Source organism: Lepidochelys kempii, chromosome 7, assembly GCF_965140265.1.
Source record: "Lepidochelys kempii isolate rLepKem1 chromosome 7, rLepKem1.hap2, whole genome shotgun sequence".
In the NCBI taxonomy this organism is placed as follows: Eukaryota; Metazoa; Chordata; order Testudines; family Cheloniidae; genus Lepidochelys; species Lepidochelys kempii.
This window is the reverse complement of record NC_133262.1, coordinates 125,642,452-125,660,390: the sequence shown is the minus strand read 5'-3', so window position 1 is coordinate 125,660,390 and position 17,939 is coordinate 125,642,452. Positions and strand designations below refer to the sequence as shown.

Sequence of the window (17,939 nt, the reverse complement as noted above, 5' to 3'; positions counted from 1 at the left end):
TGGTGTGACAGCTTAACCACTCCAGCCCTATGTCTTTCAAAAGAAATCAGGGTCCTAAGTGATCTCTCTCCACTAGTATGGTCGTAAAACTAAAGGCTTGTAGCGAGGGGGCATGGCCTCCCTCCAAGACTGACAGGGAGGGACCTGCGCCCGCCCCTTGGTGGGTGAAGCCAGGACACCGGCGTCCGCTCCGCTGGAAGCTGAGGGGTGGGACAGGAAGTACAGAAGGTTGGCCTTGCAGCTCAGTTGGGATGGAGCCACCGGAGGAGCCAGACACTTCCCACCTGCTGCTGGAGCAGGAGCCCAAAGTGGACTTCTGCAGCACTGAGGACTCAGCAGACCTGCCAGACTTGCCAGCTGACCAGGACACCAAGGAGCTATGGGACTGCTGCTGGCGGTGTACCCTGGGGAAACGGAGGATGATGCTGAGATCCATGTACATCATGAGAGGAGAGTAGGAAGTATCCCAGGCTTGTTCTTCTAGTGATGTCCCTGTGGATGCTCCCCTTGAGGAGCTGGTGCATCCCTGCACCTTCACTCGGAGAGCTCCAGCCGCAGGCCCCATGCCAGTCGTGGTGCCATTGGCGCCTTGTCTAGTGCGTGTGCGACCCGACCTCCACGGTTCCTTCTCAACTGTCCCTGGCCTGAGATGGAGCCGCAGCAACCCTGCAAAGGTAGATCGTCCTACTGTTCAAAGAGTGTTATGGTGATTTAGATAGCATATGTTTTAATTATTGGATAGTTACTTACTGTGACGTTCCCTTGGTGTTATCTGGACCAGTGATCTGCTGGGTCACTCCAGTCCTTGAGTCTGGGAGCCAGCCTGACCCTGCTCTGCTGTGAGAACCCCCACGCCTGGGCTGGTCACTCACAGCCTCTGGCATGTCAGCTGCTCCTTGGATTGTGCAAGCGAATGACACTAGCCAATATCTCCGGTCCCAGACACAACCCCAGGAACCTCCGTCTTGCAGCGTCCAGTTATGCCCGCTGGACGCTGCAAGCTTATATGAGTTTGTCAATTTAACAAAGAAATTTATATGTACCAGGCTTGTTATCCCAAGGGGAGTCTCTGACACGCTTCAAACCAAATGCACTGCTTCAGGTAGAATAAACAAGCAAATGTATTAACTACAAAAGACAAATTTTAAGTGATTATAAGTCAAAGCACAACAAGTCAGATTTGGTCAAATGAAATAAAAGCAAAACGCATTCTAAGCTGATCTTAACACTTTCAGTGCCCTTACAAACTTAGATGCTTCTCACCACAGGCTGGCTGGTTGCTCTTCAGCCAGGCTCTCCCCTTTGATCAGCGCTTCAGTCACTTGGTGGTGGTGTCTGTAGATATAGATGGAAGAGAGAGGAAGAGCATGGCAAACGTCTCTCCCTTTTATAATGTTCTTTCTTCCCCCTTGGCTTTGCCCCCTCCCCTTCAGAGTCAGATGAGCATTACCTCACCGCAGTCCCAAACTGACCAAAGGAAGGGGGGTGACTCACTCAAGAGTCCAACAGATCCTTTAGTTGCTGCCTGGGCCAGCGTCCTTTCTTCCCGTGGGACTGGGCTGGGTTTGTCCCATACCTGCCATGATGCAGTGTGAACTGCCTCTCTGCTCTTGGAGAGATTTTGCCTGGGCTTATTTTAAGCCATGAAGACACATTTTCAGTCTCATAATTATATACATGAAATTACAACCTATAACATTACTATAGCAACATTGCTCGGTGCATCATGAGCCTTCCGAAGACACCCGACGTGACAAACTTTGCATTGGATACTGTACAGTCATTTTACAAGGATGAACATGGGGGTGCAGGGTGTTCCTACGAGGTACAGAACGTCACACTTACCTTTCTTTCTTCTTTCTCAAAAAAACCCAACAAATCTGTAGCAGAGGTAGGATAATGGCTGTGAACTGGAAAAAATGCCTGGTTCACCTGGCTTCAAACACTGCATGACACGCAGGGAAGCGGTTCCAATGTCGGATGGACACTTGCAATGTGTTTGTTGCTTGCGTGAGTTGCACATCCCTTAGAAGTGCTCTCACTGCAGCAACCTCAAAGCCCGGGCTCGCAGAGACAGAGACCTGAGGCTTAAACTCATCTGATGGAAAAGTCCCTATGGCCAGCTTCAGACCCAGGACAACAGACCCCACTGGGAATAGCTCACTGGAGACCTCTCCGAACTCGGCTAAGGCTCATTCCTCAAAAAAATCATAGAGGAAGCAAGCTTCTACTTCACCTCGCGGAGAGTAGACCAAGAGAAAGCGTTCTCCAACCAGGCTGCTCTCCTCAGTGCTGACCGCGGCTCAGCACATACGAGGCACCAGGATCCTCCAGCGCCACCTGCACAGTGGCCTCTGCCACTCCCCAGCGCTTCAGTGCAGAGTTGAGTGGCAAGACCAAGCCTGCCTCCTCCACCACAGCACTGTCAATGCCGCTGAAGGAGACGGCCCTGAGACCCACTCTGACACCCCCAGTGCTTCTATGTTGACACAACAGCGGTGCCACCAGCACCAACTGCTACACCAATGAAGTGCCGGCACCGACCTCCTCAGCACCGAAGCCTCCAGCACCGCACCAATCACTAGAAGGATCTGTTGGTGTCCTCAACATGGGAGTCCCCGCTTCTGGGCACCGATATCTTCCCAGTGCACGCAGTACCAGAGTACCCCTTATCACCAGTAGCTCCCACATTCTCAAGCGAGGAGGCTGATGATGAGGAAGGGAGGGTGTTTTCCTCACACCATTCCTCTCCTGTCAGATCGACCATAACATCTGGACCTTTATAATCAAGGTCGACATACAGACAGGAGGTACCACCCTGGTATGGACCCCCACGGATGGGCCCACCCATGCTGTTTCCTACACACTGGCCCTACTGGGACCCTTGTGGGCCGTACAGAAGGCAGTACAGCAGACCCCTCAGTCCACATAGGGAGAGCATTAGATCTCTGCTACCACCATCAGCGACGATACCATCTGAGCCCCACGAAGAACCAGCAGAGGAATAGGAGAACAGTCCTGAGCAGGCATCTCCCCAGACACTAATAACTCCTCCTCCTCCTCTCCAGACGGGGCGATTAATGCAGCAACTGCTGATGATTTTAAACAATTCCTAGGGGAAGGTGTTAAACAGGTCTGTCCTAAACATAGGGCTGTGGGTTTACCGCAGTTTACATATAAGAAGTAAACAGGGCCATCAAGACCGCAGGGCGGGGAGTTGCAGGAAACAGAACAATTTCCATTTTAGCAAACAGCAGCAGTGGTAAAAAACAGCAAGGAGCTTCCTTCACCACCAGCCTCCATGTCGCCTTCCTCAAAGCTTGAATAAACTTTGCTCTGCAGGGTATTCTTCAGAAGAATCCATTTCCAAAGTTCACTGGACTGTAAAAGAGAGGGGCAGAAAAGCCCCAGTTCTCTCTTTTACCTGAGACGACAAGGAACCAACACTTTGGGGCTTTGGGGGAATCCTGGTGGGGAGGGGGCAGCCACCATCTTGCTGGAAGACGGTGAGTGAGAACAGCCATCGTGAACAAAGCCTGCACCTTGCTAGAGTAAGTTTTAGACTTTTACATTTGTGTTTTCCTTTTTATTTGCTTGTAACCATTTTGAACTTTATCCCTTGTATTTGAACTCACTTGAAATCCTATCTTCTTTTGCTAAAAAGCTTGTTTCATCTACACCAACAGTGCTGTGTTTGAATTAAAGTGTTCATTAACTCCAGTTTGTGTGTCAAGCTGCCGGGTTCTGTCTATTTAAAGGAACAAATGGACGGTATTATTCCTCGGATTGTTACAAGAGAGGGCTGGGCATTGCAGGGCACATGGGTTTTGGGAAGTTCGGATTTAGGAGTGTGTTGGGGTCACCTGATGTCTTTACCAGACTGGGTTAATGTCAAGAGTGGGTCTGGGATAACTGGCAGAGCTGTCCTACTTACAGAACACAAAGTGCATGCTGGCTGCCGGCTGTGTGTGTCCCAGGCTGACACATAGCAGAAGCATTTTGGGGCACTCAAGGTTGTGATACAAGCAGAGAAACACAGCCTCTCACTGGTCTTAACTGTATCCCGAAGCATGACAGCGATTTGTAAAATGCACTGCTTGTATTGACTTCATGCATACAGATTCCCGAGGCGTGTAGGGAACTCTATAGTCACTCTAACCTTTGCTCTGTTTCAATAGTATAACTTCATGAGCTGGCCCTGCGAGGTTTATACACACTAGCTCTGTGTTCAATGGCACTTTTAGAGGCGATGGCATCTGAACTGTCTAATGAGCATCAGGCAATGGTAGCCTGTACGGTGCTTGCTGTCCAGTCATTAATTTGTTGAGTGCCTCTCTTTCTGTGGGCTGTATTTCTATCATGGTCATGACAGGAATTACTAAATGATGAACAATTAGATTTGCATAGCATTGTCCATAGCTGAGTCTGCTCTGCATGCCTCCCAGGCTTGTGGGAGCTCTGGTGCCTTTGTGTGCATGGCTGGGGATGTCAGTATTGTCTTGGCTTTGATAATGGCAGGAAGGCTTTGGCTCCACATCCTCTTCAGAGCTCACAGCAAGACACTTCAGCCTTTGTCTTGTGCTGATCTCCTCTGATTGCTCGTCCCAGGACCAAGCATTCTCCCTCAAGAACCTCTGTCTCTGGATCTCGCACGATTCATCCATTGCTTTGCTGGCTGACCACTTGCTTTCTGATTTCTCTTCATGAGTCCATAATGTGCTGCTCAGCTTTTGGGCATGGTCTTGGTGTGCATTAAACCTGATCGCTCTCACTGGTTAGCGGTCGTTTCTTGTAAAACCCCAAATCTGCTCATATAGCCATAGGTTCCTTCAGTGTCCTTCTTAAGGAACAACTCTGTTCTACATCTCTCTCTGCTTCTGCTGAGAGCTATTGTTAGCCAGCTCAGCCTGCGTTTCTGCTCGTGTGTAGATGACACCTTAGCCCGCTCTGCTCTCTAATCTGTCAGCTGCAACCTGACTGATTCCTTATGAGACATCAGGTACTGGATAGCACATCATTTTATTAAACTGAACCAGACTATAGTGGAGTTTCTCCTTGTGGGATCAAGGTAAGTGACTTGTAATATTATTGGTTTCAGAGTAGCAGCCGTGTTAGTCTGTATTCGCAAAAAGAAAAGGAGGACTTGTGGCACCTCAGAGACTAACCCATTTATATGAGCAAATTGGTTAGTCTCTAAGGTGCCACAAGTCCTCCTTTTCTTTTTGTAATATTATTGGGCATCACCAGGTGGCACTATGACGGACAAGTTCTGTTGAGTTGATCGAAAAAGCAGTGAGATCTTGGGGAATGCTTGATGGTAACTGTGGTGCAAGTTCTTTCTAAAAGCTGTGCATGTCACTAGTAAAGTGGGCGGTGTCTCTGACCATATCATTTCTGAGCTGCAGATGCTGTCTGGAGGTTATGACCCACATGAACAAACACAGCATTACATGGTGCTAAAAGCGCTATACTGCCTTTTCCTAGAAATTCCATTTGCTAATATGACCAAGACCTCTTCATCCCGTGTTCGAAAGGCAGATATGGTGCTGCCCCTCCATGCCGAACACCCATCCTCACTTTGTGGTGAATCCTCCCTTTGATCTAGCTGCAGTATTCCTAAACAGAAATCATTGTTCTGGGGGCGAGATCTTTAATGATTTGTGAATACTCTACCTTTGTGTGGCTGCTCTTGGCTTTTCTGAGGCTGGATTGATGTGACTCTTTTGTCCAGCACACTTGATTTCATTGCATCTTGTGTGTAGAATCAGAAGGAATCCAAACCTGGCAGACATTTCTCGTGCTGTAAAGACATTACAATTGCTAAAGTCACACATGGATTTTTAAAGTGCTTTTATTTACTTTTTTTAAGGCTTTGGATGGACTTGCCTAAGTTTGATCCATGTAAAAGAGGAATGGAAAAGGCCCATTCGATGATTCAGTTCATTGTGGTGCCAAAGCAGGAGAGTTCCTGACAGTTCTTGAGCTTGGCCTAGTTTAGTTTTAAATCTGTATGTCCGGTTTTGGGTTCCTGTAGCATCCATTGCTGGAGTAGCTAAGAACTTTCCATGTGTCACGGAGTGCGGGGGAGTCCGGGCCCTGCCCCCCTCTTCCTGGGATCCACTGAGACTCTCAGCCAGCCAGTAAAACAGAAGGTTTATTGGACAACAGGAACACAGTCCACAACAGAGCTTGTGGGTACACCCAGGACCCCTCAGTCACGTCCTTCTGGGGGAGCAGGGAGCTTAGACCCCAGCCCTGGGGTTCCCTGTGTTCCTCCACCCAGCCCCAAACTGAAACTAAACCCCCCCAGCAGGTTCCCTGCTGCAGCCTCCCTCCACATTCCTGGCAGAGGTGTCACCTCCCCCTCCTGGCTCAGGTGACAGGCTCTCAGGTCTCCCCTCCCCAGGGCACATTCCCAGGTCAACCCTCCCCCCTCCCTGCTGCCTCACATCGTCACACCATGATATTAGATTTGCAAGAGGTCCCTAGTGAATGGTATGCAGTCTCCTGCTGGTTCCCTCCCCTAGTTAAATGTCCCATGAGATGAAGACAGTTCCACAGGCTTTCACAGAGGTTTTCCTGATATTGAAGCTCAATGTTTCTTTTTTTACTTTCGTCTCATTACTCCTAGTTATCTTCCCTTTTACTCTGCTTAATAAATCTTCTTCCTCAATAGTGTTTAACCCTTCATAGGTTTGCGTCAAGTCCCCTTACTTACCACTCAGCCAAGCTAGACACGTTCAGCATTTTTCAGCTTTCCTCAGTAAGCAGTTCCTCCAGTTCTCTGATACTTGCTGTTGCTTTTCTTGGGACGCCAACCAGTGTCTTTCTGATGATGTGGTGCCCAGAACTAACTGCAGTACTCTGGGACAATGGCAGAGCCACCTGTCCTCCCAGTGCCAGGCTGCCTATTCCCACCTCACTCCAGGATGTCTTCTGGGCTTTTGCAGCCCAAAATCAGATAGCTCTTTTGCTGCTGTATCATGTTACAGATTCATCAGTAACATGCTTTCCTTCACATCTAGGCCTTTCTATGATCCTTGCTTCCCAGACAGCTCCCTCCCAGTGAATACCTGCCTTTCACAGCTCAGTGAGCTATATTTTCCAAGCTGGTTTTCATTCTATTTCCTGCCCCTGTCTCTAATCTCAGGTAACGTTGCTCTTTTTGTCACGGATGTTCATAGAACCTTCCCACCCATCATCACTTGTGAATACGTTAGTGTGCCATTCCCTCTCTGTCCAGATCAGTAACGAAGGTGTCAAGTGACATCGATCCCTGCAGCACTCAGTAGACACTTCTCCCAAACTGCTGTCCATGTCCGTTAACATAACCCTTTGTTTGATCTTTCAGCTAGTTTTCAACCCATGGGACAGTGCTTTCATCCAAGCCAGTCTAAATGAGCTTTTCAGTTCAGTCCTTGAGAGCGTCTGTCCCTCACTAAAATTCAAATACCTGCCATTCCCGGGGCCCGCTGTTTTTGTAACTCACTTGTAAAAAGTATAGTCCCATGGGTACCGGCTATTCGTGGTCTGTTCACGGCATGGTCAGGGATTTAATGACGTTATTATTTAAGTGATGATGATATGCTGAGTGCCGTACGAAACACCACTGAGGACAGCCTCTGCCCCTAGCAGCTTGCAGCTAAAGACCCAGATAAGACAAGACATACTGCAAGGTCCCTCTTTCGTACTTCCCTTGCCTACAAGCTGCTGGAGTGGAGCAGGTGTTTGAGTGGCATAGGTTATGGTTTGATTTGTGGGCAGCACAGAGAAATGTGTCTCTAGAAGGGACCTGAAGGAGGAGAGGGACTTTTGGCTATAGGGCATTTACAATTACAAATCTGCTGTTAGGGTGACCACCAGGCCCCAGTTAGTCCTTGTCACTCTGTGTGGTATCGGGTATCCATCTTGCATGGTGTGAAATTGACCCCTGTGCTGAAGGTTTCTGCATCGTAAGTCTGCTGGGCCTTGGCTGGGATGCCCGTGGTGCATAGACCTCACCTGGGCTCTCTTCATGGGGATGATTTGGCACACAGTACTTCAGTGTGCTCTCCTCTCCCCACTGCTTTAAGCACTCACCAGAATCTGGTGCCTCAAGCCACAGAAAACAAAACTTGCCAGTTTGTCCCTGGGCATCATGGACAGTGGACTGGCAGCAGGTGCAGCCTCTGGATTCCTGACGTGTATTGTACACGAGACCTCGGAGGTGGAAGGTAGAGAAGGATGCTCGTATGGCCCTTTCCCTGGCAATAGTCTCTGTGAGCACTGGCAGCTGGCGGTTGGGTTTAACTGCTGTTCTGGGGGAGTCCAAGGACAGAGCACTGATCTTACGAAGAGAAGCCAGGATTCACACAGACTTACACAGCAGTTTGACATGGTCAGGTCTATAATTTCCACCCCTCCGCTGCCAGGTGTTGCTCACTGTTCAGTGGGATATCTCAGAGCACTTCACAGAGAGTAATCAGTAGAACTTTACAACATCCCTGCACGATACGGCTGCCAACTCCTTGTCTTCTGACTTCCCTACGACGTATCTGCTACATGCCCATTGCCCTGTTATCTACCCTGAGTGTTCGGAAGAGTAGAGAGCGAGATCCCAGCTCCTCCCAGTAATTTCTGCTCCAGGTGAGCATTTGGCACTTCAGGTGCAGTTCACTCCATGCCTTGATCAAACTGTTACATACATATGTGACCGGGAGCTCACGGAGGAGCCCAGCGACAGACATGGCTAGGGTTCAGTGCTTGGGAAGGGGGAATGAGGCAGGGGCCATCCCAGGTTAGGGACTCTTCCCAGTCCATGAGCAGCCTGAGTGAAGGAGCCATCTGGGTGTGGCCCAGCAGACATTTAGAAGACAAGGTCAGGGACAGAGTTACTCCCAGCTCCTTGCTGTAGTTCCTGTCTGATTCTTGCCTTCTTATTCTCATTCCAGTTACTACATTGATGGCCGAGTGGCCAAAGTGACGGACTTCCTGAAAACACGCCTGTTAGACACGCTCTCTGACCAGATCAGGAAAATCCAGAAAGTGCGTGAGTGCCAAGGGACTGCGCGGGGTGAAAGGGCGACCCAGCTCTAGTGGCTGCGGTTTGGCACAGGCTTCTGGTCGGGGACCTGCACGACTGACCCTAATTGTGCGCACGTTTGGTCTCAGGAGTAGTGTTCAGCAGTGGAACTGCTGAGAGAGACGGGGCCTTGATCTTGGCTGCTCTTGAGTCTGGCATGTTTTCAGTTGTTAATCACCTGGCTCTCGCCAGGGAGGTCAGGAAGCCCCTGTGCAGGCAAAAGGGGCTGCGAGTCAAGCCAGGTGGTGGTCATGGGGGATGGCAGCTACCAGACTCTGACTGGGAAAGCTGACTAAGGAGCCGGGCCACTGGAGGTGGCCGAACTCCCAGCCTCCTTGCAGAGTGTGGCTAACAAATGGGAACCAGCCAGGGCTGATCAGGGGGGTAGCAGTGGAATAGCCCCTGCAGGGGACTCATGGTAGTAACAGGTGTGAAATGCTGAGTGAGGCCTGCGGGAAAGGAAGTAACACAGTGCATGGGACTTCAGAGGAGCAGAGCGTGAAATGGGCTGGGCTCAAGGGTACCTGGGCAATGCAGGGGGAGGATTCTTGGGGCTGCTGCAATTGTTGGCGTAGCGAGTGGGATGCTGCAGCAGGCGAAGGAATGGGTGGCAAAGCCAAACTTATTGAAATAAGCCATCTCTCGCGACTTGCCTCCCAAGTCCCTGAAGGAAGCAGCATTGAAGTAGATACTGTGTTCAACAGACCACTAAGTTTCAGAGGGGGAGCCATGTTAGTCTGTATCAGCAAAAACAATGAGGAGCCCTTGTGGCACCTTAGAGACTAACCTATCAATTTGGGCATAAGCTTTTGTGGGCTAAAACCCACTTCATCAGATGCATGGAGTGGAAAATACAGGAGCAGGTATAAATACATGAAAAGATGGGAGTTGCCTTACCAAGTGTGAGGTCAGTCTAATGAGACAATTCAATTGACAGCAGGATACCAAGGGAGGAAAAATAACTTTTGTAGGGGTAATGGGAGTGGCCCATTTCAGACTGTTGACAAGAAGGTATGAGTAACGGTAGGGGGAAATTAGTATGGGGGAAACTAGGTTTAGGTTTTGTAATGACCCAACCACTCCCACTCTTTATTCAGGCCTAATCTGATGGTGTCCAGTTCTGCAGTTTCGCATTTTCAAAAATAGACTCCAACGTGCATGGCAGAGTCCTCGTGACCCTGATCCCTGGGAGGCTGAACCCCAGTCTTGTTGTGGTCACTTAAGACAGGGCTTAGGGTGTCCCCTCTCTGCGGTGATCTCTCCACACTGGCCACGTCCCTGCCCCACTGATCCCTGCATTCCGTTCAAACCACATATGATTTATTAAACAGCAACTGTAAGAAAAATATGGAAAAATGGAAAAGGTAAAGGAAAACAAGACCCCGCCCTGTGGGCACGGGGACGCACAATCCGTGTCTCTGGGCCATAAGGAAAGTTCCCAGTCTGCTCCTCACATGTCCCAGGCCCCCGTCCAGGCCCTGGCCACGCTGCGGTGACACCGCGGGCCAGACTCTGCTCTGGGGGTGGCCCCACGCCCTCAGGCTCTATGTGACAGGACCCTTCTCCCCAGCATTAGACCCCCTGTCAGGGTCACAACCCCGCTCTGAGTCCAGCCTGCAAGGCCTCTTCTCTGGCAACGTCTCCCTGCGCTGGGCCCTCTGCCCAGGGACCCCGTCTCTCCCCAGCCGCTCGCTGCGCTCAGCTGCAGGACTCTGTGAGGCCCGGCCCGCGTCTGCTCCCCGGCTCCGGCCCCGCAGCTCCAGGCTGCCCGTCGGTGGGCTCCGTGCTGCTGCCCTGCCTCCAGCCCGCCTCCGCCTGCTGGGCTCCTGCTCTGCTTCCGCTGGCTCTGGTGCTGCTCTCCCCTTAGCTCTGCCCCAGCTCACCCCGAGGACGGGCCCCCAGGCCCCTGGCTCCCCCATTGGCCTGCCTGCCCTGTCAGTCGTGCTGACCTGGAGCGTTGGCCTCTCTCCATTGGCCCTGGGGACTGTCAGTCTCAGGATCCTGATTTCTTTTCAGGCCTTCCCCTTTCTTTTGGTATTGCAAGAGGCCAACCAAAAAACCCCACTGACTTTCAGTGAGGGGCCAACAGCCCCGTACACATGGGAGAGGGGCAAGGAGAGCCCAGAGCAGGGCCCCCACCTCCAGAGCTCCTAACCACACGGAGCAAAAAGCAGGGCCTTGAGCACCTGGCAGCACCTGAGAAGTGGAGGCTGGGGGGCTTCTGAAAACAGCTCAGGCCAGACTAAACCTGAGCTCGCTCTGTGATCCAAGTGCGTGTTTGTGACCAAGGGAAACGCAGTGGGGCCGCAGGTCTGCCCTACGCCAGGCTAGTGCTGGGCCTTGGTAGCACGGCTGTAACGCCGTTCCAGCCGTTACTGCTGGCATGATTCTAGCACAAGTTTCCTTGGTCCTCATGAACAGCAGTTTGTTTTCTCCCTGGCAGTCATGTGGTGACTGAGGGTGCTATAAACCCCGGCACTCCTCAGCCTGCTGCGTCTGAACCTACAGCACTGACCGGCTAGCACGAGTCTCAGGACGCCTGTCCTGTCCATGCTGGGCGGCAGACGGGGCTGGAGCGTGCTAGCAACGGCTGGGCGGGAAACGCGCTGAGCCAGGGAGCCAGTGGCTTCAGCTGCAGTGTGGACCGGGCGTTAGCGCTGCGTGCTCAGTTGCGAGCCCCGCAATAAAAACAGGACACCTTCAAATGGGAGAATCTCAGCGAGGGGCTACGCCCTTGGTAAAGGGCCTGGAGGACGTGTTGTCTCTCTCTTCTGTCTAGGTTTTTATACCACTCGTCACTGCTCTGCCTGACTATTGCAGTTCTCATCTGGAGAGACTGTAGGGATGGGAAAGCAACGCGGAGAGAATACGGGGAAGGGACTTGAGGGGCCGTGCAGCAAAGTGGAAGGGACAATCGCTGACCATGTCAAGAAATAACCCTAGCGTGCTCCTGCCACTGGAGGGTTTGGTGGTGAGAGCCAATGAAAGGGCACAAGGAGCCAGTGAAAGGGCACAAGGAGCACAAAAATGCTCCTGGTTCTTTGGCGTTTGCAAACATCTCATGACCACTGCCTGGAGGAGCTGGGAAATCTGGAGAGAAGGCTCCGTGCTGAGCATAGGAGGGTGTTCCTGTCATGGGAGGGGAGCTCCTGGCTGTCTGAAACGTCCGTCACAGGGACCGTGTGTATCACCAGGATGCTGGGCTGGGCACAGGCAGGGAGGATGAACGGCTGTGCTGGGTATGGGTGCAGGGAGGGGCTCATTCCCTCTTTGCGAGGGAAGGCTCCAGGGGGCCGTCAGAGGGAACAAATGGCCACATGGAGTGAGAAGGTCAAGGGAGGCATTTTCAGAGGTGGGAAACAGGATCCAAACCTGAAGAACTGTGGTGTCACCGGAGAGCTTGGGCAGCGATCCCAGTGGGGCTGGCCCAGGGAAGGAGCTGAGGAGGGGGCCCGATCTGAGAGAAGCTGAGAGTTGGCAGACTTCTCACTCTGAGCGGGCAGGGACGAGGTGACAACTGGTAGGGGACCAGTGTGTTACAAGGGGGAGTGCTGGGCCCCATGGCCTCTGCTTGTTCAGACCCTTTCTTGGGTTCCTGCTCTGAAGATGCTGGATGCCCTTTTGCTGGCGTGTTCTGTACCGGATGGGAACTGTCTGCAGCGCTTGCCTACACGCCCCGGCTGTGCTCATCACTCGACCCCTTAATGCTCTGCCAGGTGCGGCTGAGGTTCGTTTTACACAGTGCCCCCTAGCACTGAACCCTACACAGGGTTGCATGCCATGACAACTGCCCCAGCATCGCTCCTCTTTGCAGCGTGAGCAGCCACTGGGGGTAGGCGCAGGGCCCTGGGAAGGCCGGCAGGGACCGGGGTTTGCAGGGGCCTGAGTCTCGGGAAGCCTGGAGGAGCTGCTGGGGCTGGGGGAAGGAGTCCTGTGGGACTTGCAGCGCAGCTGAGAGCACGCGGAGCTGGGCGCTAATGGGATGCAGCTTCACTGGGAGCGAGTGCATCCTGCCGGCTGATTAGCACAGCTGGGCTCAGACACTCTCCTGTTTTATTGCTTCCTCTCTGCTCAGGAAGGTGGCGGGCTTAGATAATTATAGGCAGAATGCCAGCACCTCTGGGCCTTCCGTCAGGGATGCTGACTCTCACAGGCTGCGAGGGAAGCAACTCAGCGCTGACGTCCTTAACATTTTCCTGGGAACCCAGTCCAGCCACGTGTTCCATCCGCCCACACTGGCCCAGGAACAAAAATGCTCCTGGTTCTTTGGCGTTTGCAAACATCTAGTGACCACTGCCTGGAGGAGCTGGGAAATCTGGAGAGAAGGCTCTGTGCTGGGCACAGGAGGGTGTTCCTGTCATGGGAGGGGAGCTCCTGGCTGTCTGAAACGTCCATCACACCTCACATCTCTTCGGGGTTTGTACTGATACTCCCAGGAGCTCCTTAGCCCAGGGCTAGCGGGACTTCTCCAGCTCTACCCTTGAGGGCAGCGGTAGTGGGGTAGAGAGTGAGCCGGCCCCTGGAAGGGGTCCCCTTGCTGGCTATAAACGCTTCCCTTAGAGTGTTCCCATCCACTCCAGTGATGTGGCCAACAAAGCAGTTTCTGCACGGACGTTGCACTGACTCATCTCCAGTCCCCGGGCACCCCTGACTTTCCTTTTCCCGCTTCCTGCTCTGCCTGCGGCTCAGGTCTGATACAGAAGCTCCGTTTCTGGGGGCGTTGTCACTTGTGCTTGGGCTCTTGTGCTCCAGCACCTGCCACAAGGCTCTGGCACCCTGGGATTTGGGACCTAAGCACCTGGGTTTTTTCCGTAAATTGCTGCCTACTTGGCCTCTATGTGGAGCCTCCATTCCTGTCACCTCGGTGCCATCACAGTCTTGGGACTCCAGGGACGGCATGTTTGCGGCTGGCTGGTGCCCGGGCAGGGGTGCTCTGGTGCCACAGGTCTACGCTGCACCCTGCTAGCGGAGATGTTAGCATCTCTTGCATTCGGGCTCAGTGTCTGGCTCAACGTTCCTGGGCTGCGAGCATTTCTCTCGATACACAGGGACCTTTCCTCTCTGGGCAGAATCTGGCATCTCGGGGGGAAGAATGGCACCTCCTCTCTGCTCAGACATGAGCAGGGTGAGGCCGGGCATCCCTGGTGCTGCAGAGGGGAAGTGCCCCCTCGGGTCTGCTGGCGATGCAGCACAGAGCCAAACTGTGTCCCTCACCTTGTAAACAAGCTTCATGGGCAGCCTCCCCCGAGTCCTGGAGGGGTGGGGGTGGGCAGTATGCCAGCAACAGAAGTGGGGAAGCTAAAGAGAGAGTCAAGGCCTGAGGAAATGCTGTTCTCTTGCTGTTTGATCTGTGACGGCAGGAAGCTCTGTCCTTGGGGGCTTTGACTGTGTGACTCAATCAGCCTTTTTGTCTCCTTTGGGCCCAGCTGAGCAGAACATCTCCCATTGCGGCACGTGATCTGTGCTGTGTTGGGGAGGGGCAAGGGTTACGCTGACCCTGCGCAGGTGCACGGAGGGGTGAAAACCAGGCAGCGTGAGATGCTGTGAGGGGCCTGGAGGAGGGTGGTGTAGCTTGGTGTGCTGAGACAGGAGGTTGCTCAGACCTGGGGTAGAGCTATGGAAGGAGATGCGGGGAGCAGGGCTGGGCGGCGATGGAGGAAGGGGTCCAGTTATCTGGAAGGTGAGGGCAAGGACAAAAAGAGATGGGGAGGCAGCGCAGGGACCCAGAAGTGGGGGTGGGGGAGTGACGTGGTTGGAGCAGCAGCGGGGTGTTGGAGAGACTGATAGGAGCAGTGAGTGAGAGATGGGAAAGCTCTGCAGGGAGAACATGGGAAAGTTCTGGGGGGGTTTATGAAAAGCCTGTATGACTCAGTTTCCCACTCACTTTTGTACTGCCACCAAAGGGGTTAATTTCTTTCCAGAGACGGGGGGCTAAATGATGAATTGACCAGGTGTGGATCATGCCAGGTTAGTATGAATGGACTAACAAGAACTGTGAGCATGTGAATGAAGCTACCATGGAGACACCATGGTAATGACAGCCAGCCCAGAGGATCTGTTGGATGTGGATGGACAATTACCTGTCTGACCACAGCCCGTCCCCTACCTGAACCCGTGCGTCAGGGGGACGGGCAGTACACATGAAAACAGCATAACCGAGACGTAAGACAAAGGACCAACCCCAAGGCATTAGGAAGGGGGACAGGAAACCGGCTCTCCAGAACTTCCAGCAGAGTAAGGCCAGGGCGGTTAGCTGCAAGCAGGCAGCCTGCCTGCCCGTCCAGTGCAACGTGGGACTGCCTAACTGAGCAAAGAGAAACTGGCCAATTAGGCCGGGGCATTTCCACTCACTGTCCCTAAACACTGAATTCCAGCTGACTAATAAACACGGGTCGTGCTTAGAAAAATCTGTCCTGGGTCGCTGCAAATGCCTGCTGGCCGTCTGGCTCCCAGGAGGGGCAGGCTCCAAGCTGCTAAGCTTTCTGAAAGAGCCCTGGTGAGGCCCAGAGGTGCTGAGGTCAGGAACCCAGGCGTGGAGTGATGGAGCATGGAAAGTGGGGTACGTCTATACAGCATTGTGGGGCCTCCCAGCCTCCCCCTGAAGCCTGGCTCGACAGACCTGGGCTAGCGGGCCTCTACCTAGAGCTCTAGAAACAGCGGTGTCACCAGTGCGCTGAAGTTGCAGCTCAGGGTCTGACGTCCGCGCCCTCCCGAGGCTTCGGAACCCAAGCTCCCGCCTGAGCTGGCATGTCGAGGCACGGTCTACACAGCTGTTTCTAGAGTGCTGTGTGAGTCCCGGTAACCCAAGTCTGTCCAGCCAGGTTGGGATGCTCGCTCCCGCGGGCTCCAAAACACTGGGTAGATGTATTGTGAGGGCCCAGGGCCTGATGCAGCGGTTCCGGAACGGTGGGTCGCAGCGCATGGGGTCACAGCGATCCCTACTCTGCAGAGGGCGTCGTTCTGCGCCACAGAGCATGACCTCACATGTAGGGTGTGTGCTTTGCAGAGCGACGTCTCCATGAGCCTTGAGGCCGCGCTCTGCAGAGGAAGCTATTTTGCGCTTCAAAATGACGTCCTCCATGTTCCAATGGGCAGTGCTGTCACGGAGCCCGCGAGCCCCTGGCCTAGCATTGAAAGGGGGAGGCTCTCCGAGAGGCAACCTGCAGAGACGTGACGCCCTGCTGGGGCTCGGCTCGTCTCCGGAACAGCTGCCTAGGGCCCGATCCTGCATTGGTGTAAATCAGTGGCTGCAGTGGAATGAGAGCAATGCACAATCCGGGGTCTGCCAGGCAGGGGCAGTAACAGCCCAGGAGCGCCAAGTAAACGAGGGAGAGTGGGTTTAACGCTAAGCCAGGCTCTCGGAACCAGCTGACGAAGGGGCGGCCCCGGGTGCCCGACCCCTGCCTGCAGAAGACGCCGTGCGACCGTTGCGGAGTCCTGCCACCAGCCGGGGACAGTTAGTTCCAGCCACGATACCAAAAGGGTTGGCGCCCCTCTCTCCGGCGAGCGGGAAGACGGGGTGGGGCAGAGAGGGCGCGCAGGGAAACCCTAGGCACTGGGGTGCAATGTCTGAGGTAGTACAGAGCCGAACCCCAGGAGGGAGGGCAGTGTGGATTGCGGGTGGGCAGGTGGTCTATTAGGAGCAAGGTATGAATGCCACCTGCTTCCAGCAGAGCTCACCAACCCCATTCACGTCGTCCTGTGCCACGTGCCTGGGAGGGGATTCACCAGGGCGAAGGGAAGGTGGTGGTGCTGCCCTCCCTCCGCTGTGAAGTCGCTGGGGGGGGTGGGCTGAACGGGGCTGTGCCCCTCCCTCTCTGCCAGTGCCAGCAGCACTGGCCTTACCATGAGGCGAACTGAGGCGGCCGCCTCAGGTGTCAGACTGGGGGCGGGGGGCGCCCCTAGGACCCCGGGTGTAGAAAATGGTGTCTGCTGCTGGTGAGTCTGGATTCTCTCTGCTGGAGACACACAGAGATGTGGGAAAGCTGGGCTGGAGGAGGGGGGCACAAGAGACAGAACAGGCAGGCAGGAGACAAGGGGAGAGGGAATCACAGAAAGCAGCAGGAGATGCAGGGAGAGAGAGGAGGAGGAGCCTCTTGGGTACCTCTCTAGCCCCCCCAGGGCCTGGACTGATTAACCCCAGCTTCTCGGGGAGCTTCCTGTTCCCTGCTGCTTCCCTGAACCCACTGGAGGAGAACAGGCCGTCAACTGAAGTAGTAGGAGCCAGTGAGGCCCTTAAGACGCTGATCTCTTCCCTTGCTCAGGCCCTGCTACCAGCCTGTTTATTTGTCCCCTTCAATTGAGTGTTGAGAGCCACTCTAGCTGGCCCAGAACAGCAGCCAGGAGTGAAAGAAGAAAACGCCCCTCTGGGGCAGCATTCAGAAAAAGAAAGAAAGCAAAGGAAGCTTTTCTATCTAAGCAGGAAGGAGCTCTCCCGAGATACACAGACACAAATGTTCACGGTGAGCCTTCCGGCCCCAGTGAGGATGTGAGTGGTGAGGAGCTGCCTGATCTTCCAGTCAGTCAGAGTGCAGGTGACCTGGCAGCTGCTGCAGCATCCATATCTTCACCGCAAATGGATGTAACCATGCACAGTCCTGAAGAAAAGTGTGGATCAGAGAAGAGTGTGGTGGAGGCGCAAGGAAACAGCAGCTGCTGAGTTTAGTTCCTTAAGTCTAGAGGATCCAGGACAGTGGACCCCCCTGAGCAGTAGCCTGAGGGACTTCCTTGTACTGCACGGGCCACAGCAAGTGAAAAACTTCATGTTCCCCAAAGACAATGAAAATAGAAGTTTCCATCCAGCACATTACTGGCGTGAAATCCCCAGTGGTGACAAAGTGGAGAGGCCATGGCTTATGTACTCAAAAACCCAGAATGC

General features: G+C 53.6%; 1 protein-coding gene across 2 annotated transcripts in view; it reads left to right on the top strand.

Moving 5' to 3' along the window:
- Positions 1–17,939, top strand: part of HPSE2 (heparanase 2 (inactive)) — a 272,272-nt gene that overhangs the window by 214,195 nt on the left and 40,138 nt on the right. For both annotated transcript variants that reach the window (XM_073354666.1, XM_073354667.1), the window contains exon 7: positions 8,931–9,024. In XM_073354666.1, coding sequence (XP_073210767.1) covers positions 8,931–9,024 — 94 coding nt within the window. The remainder of the gene's footprint in view (positions 1–8,930; positions 9,025–17,939) is intronic.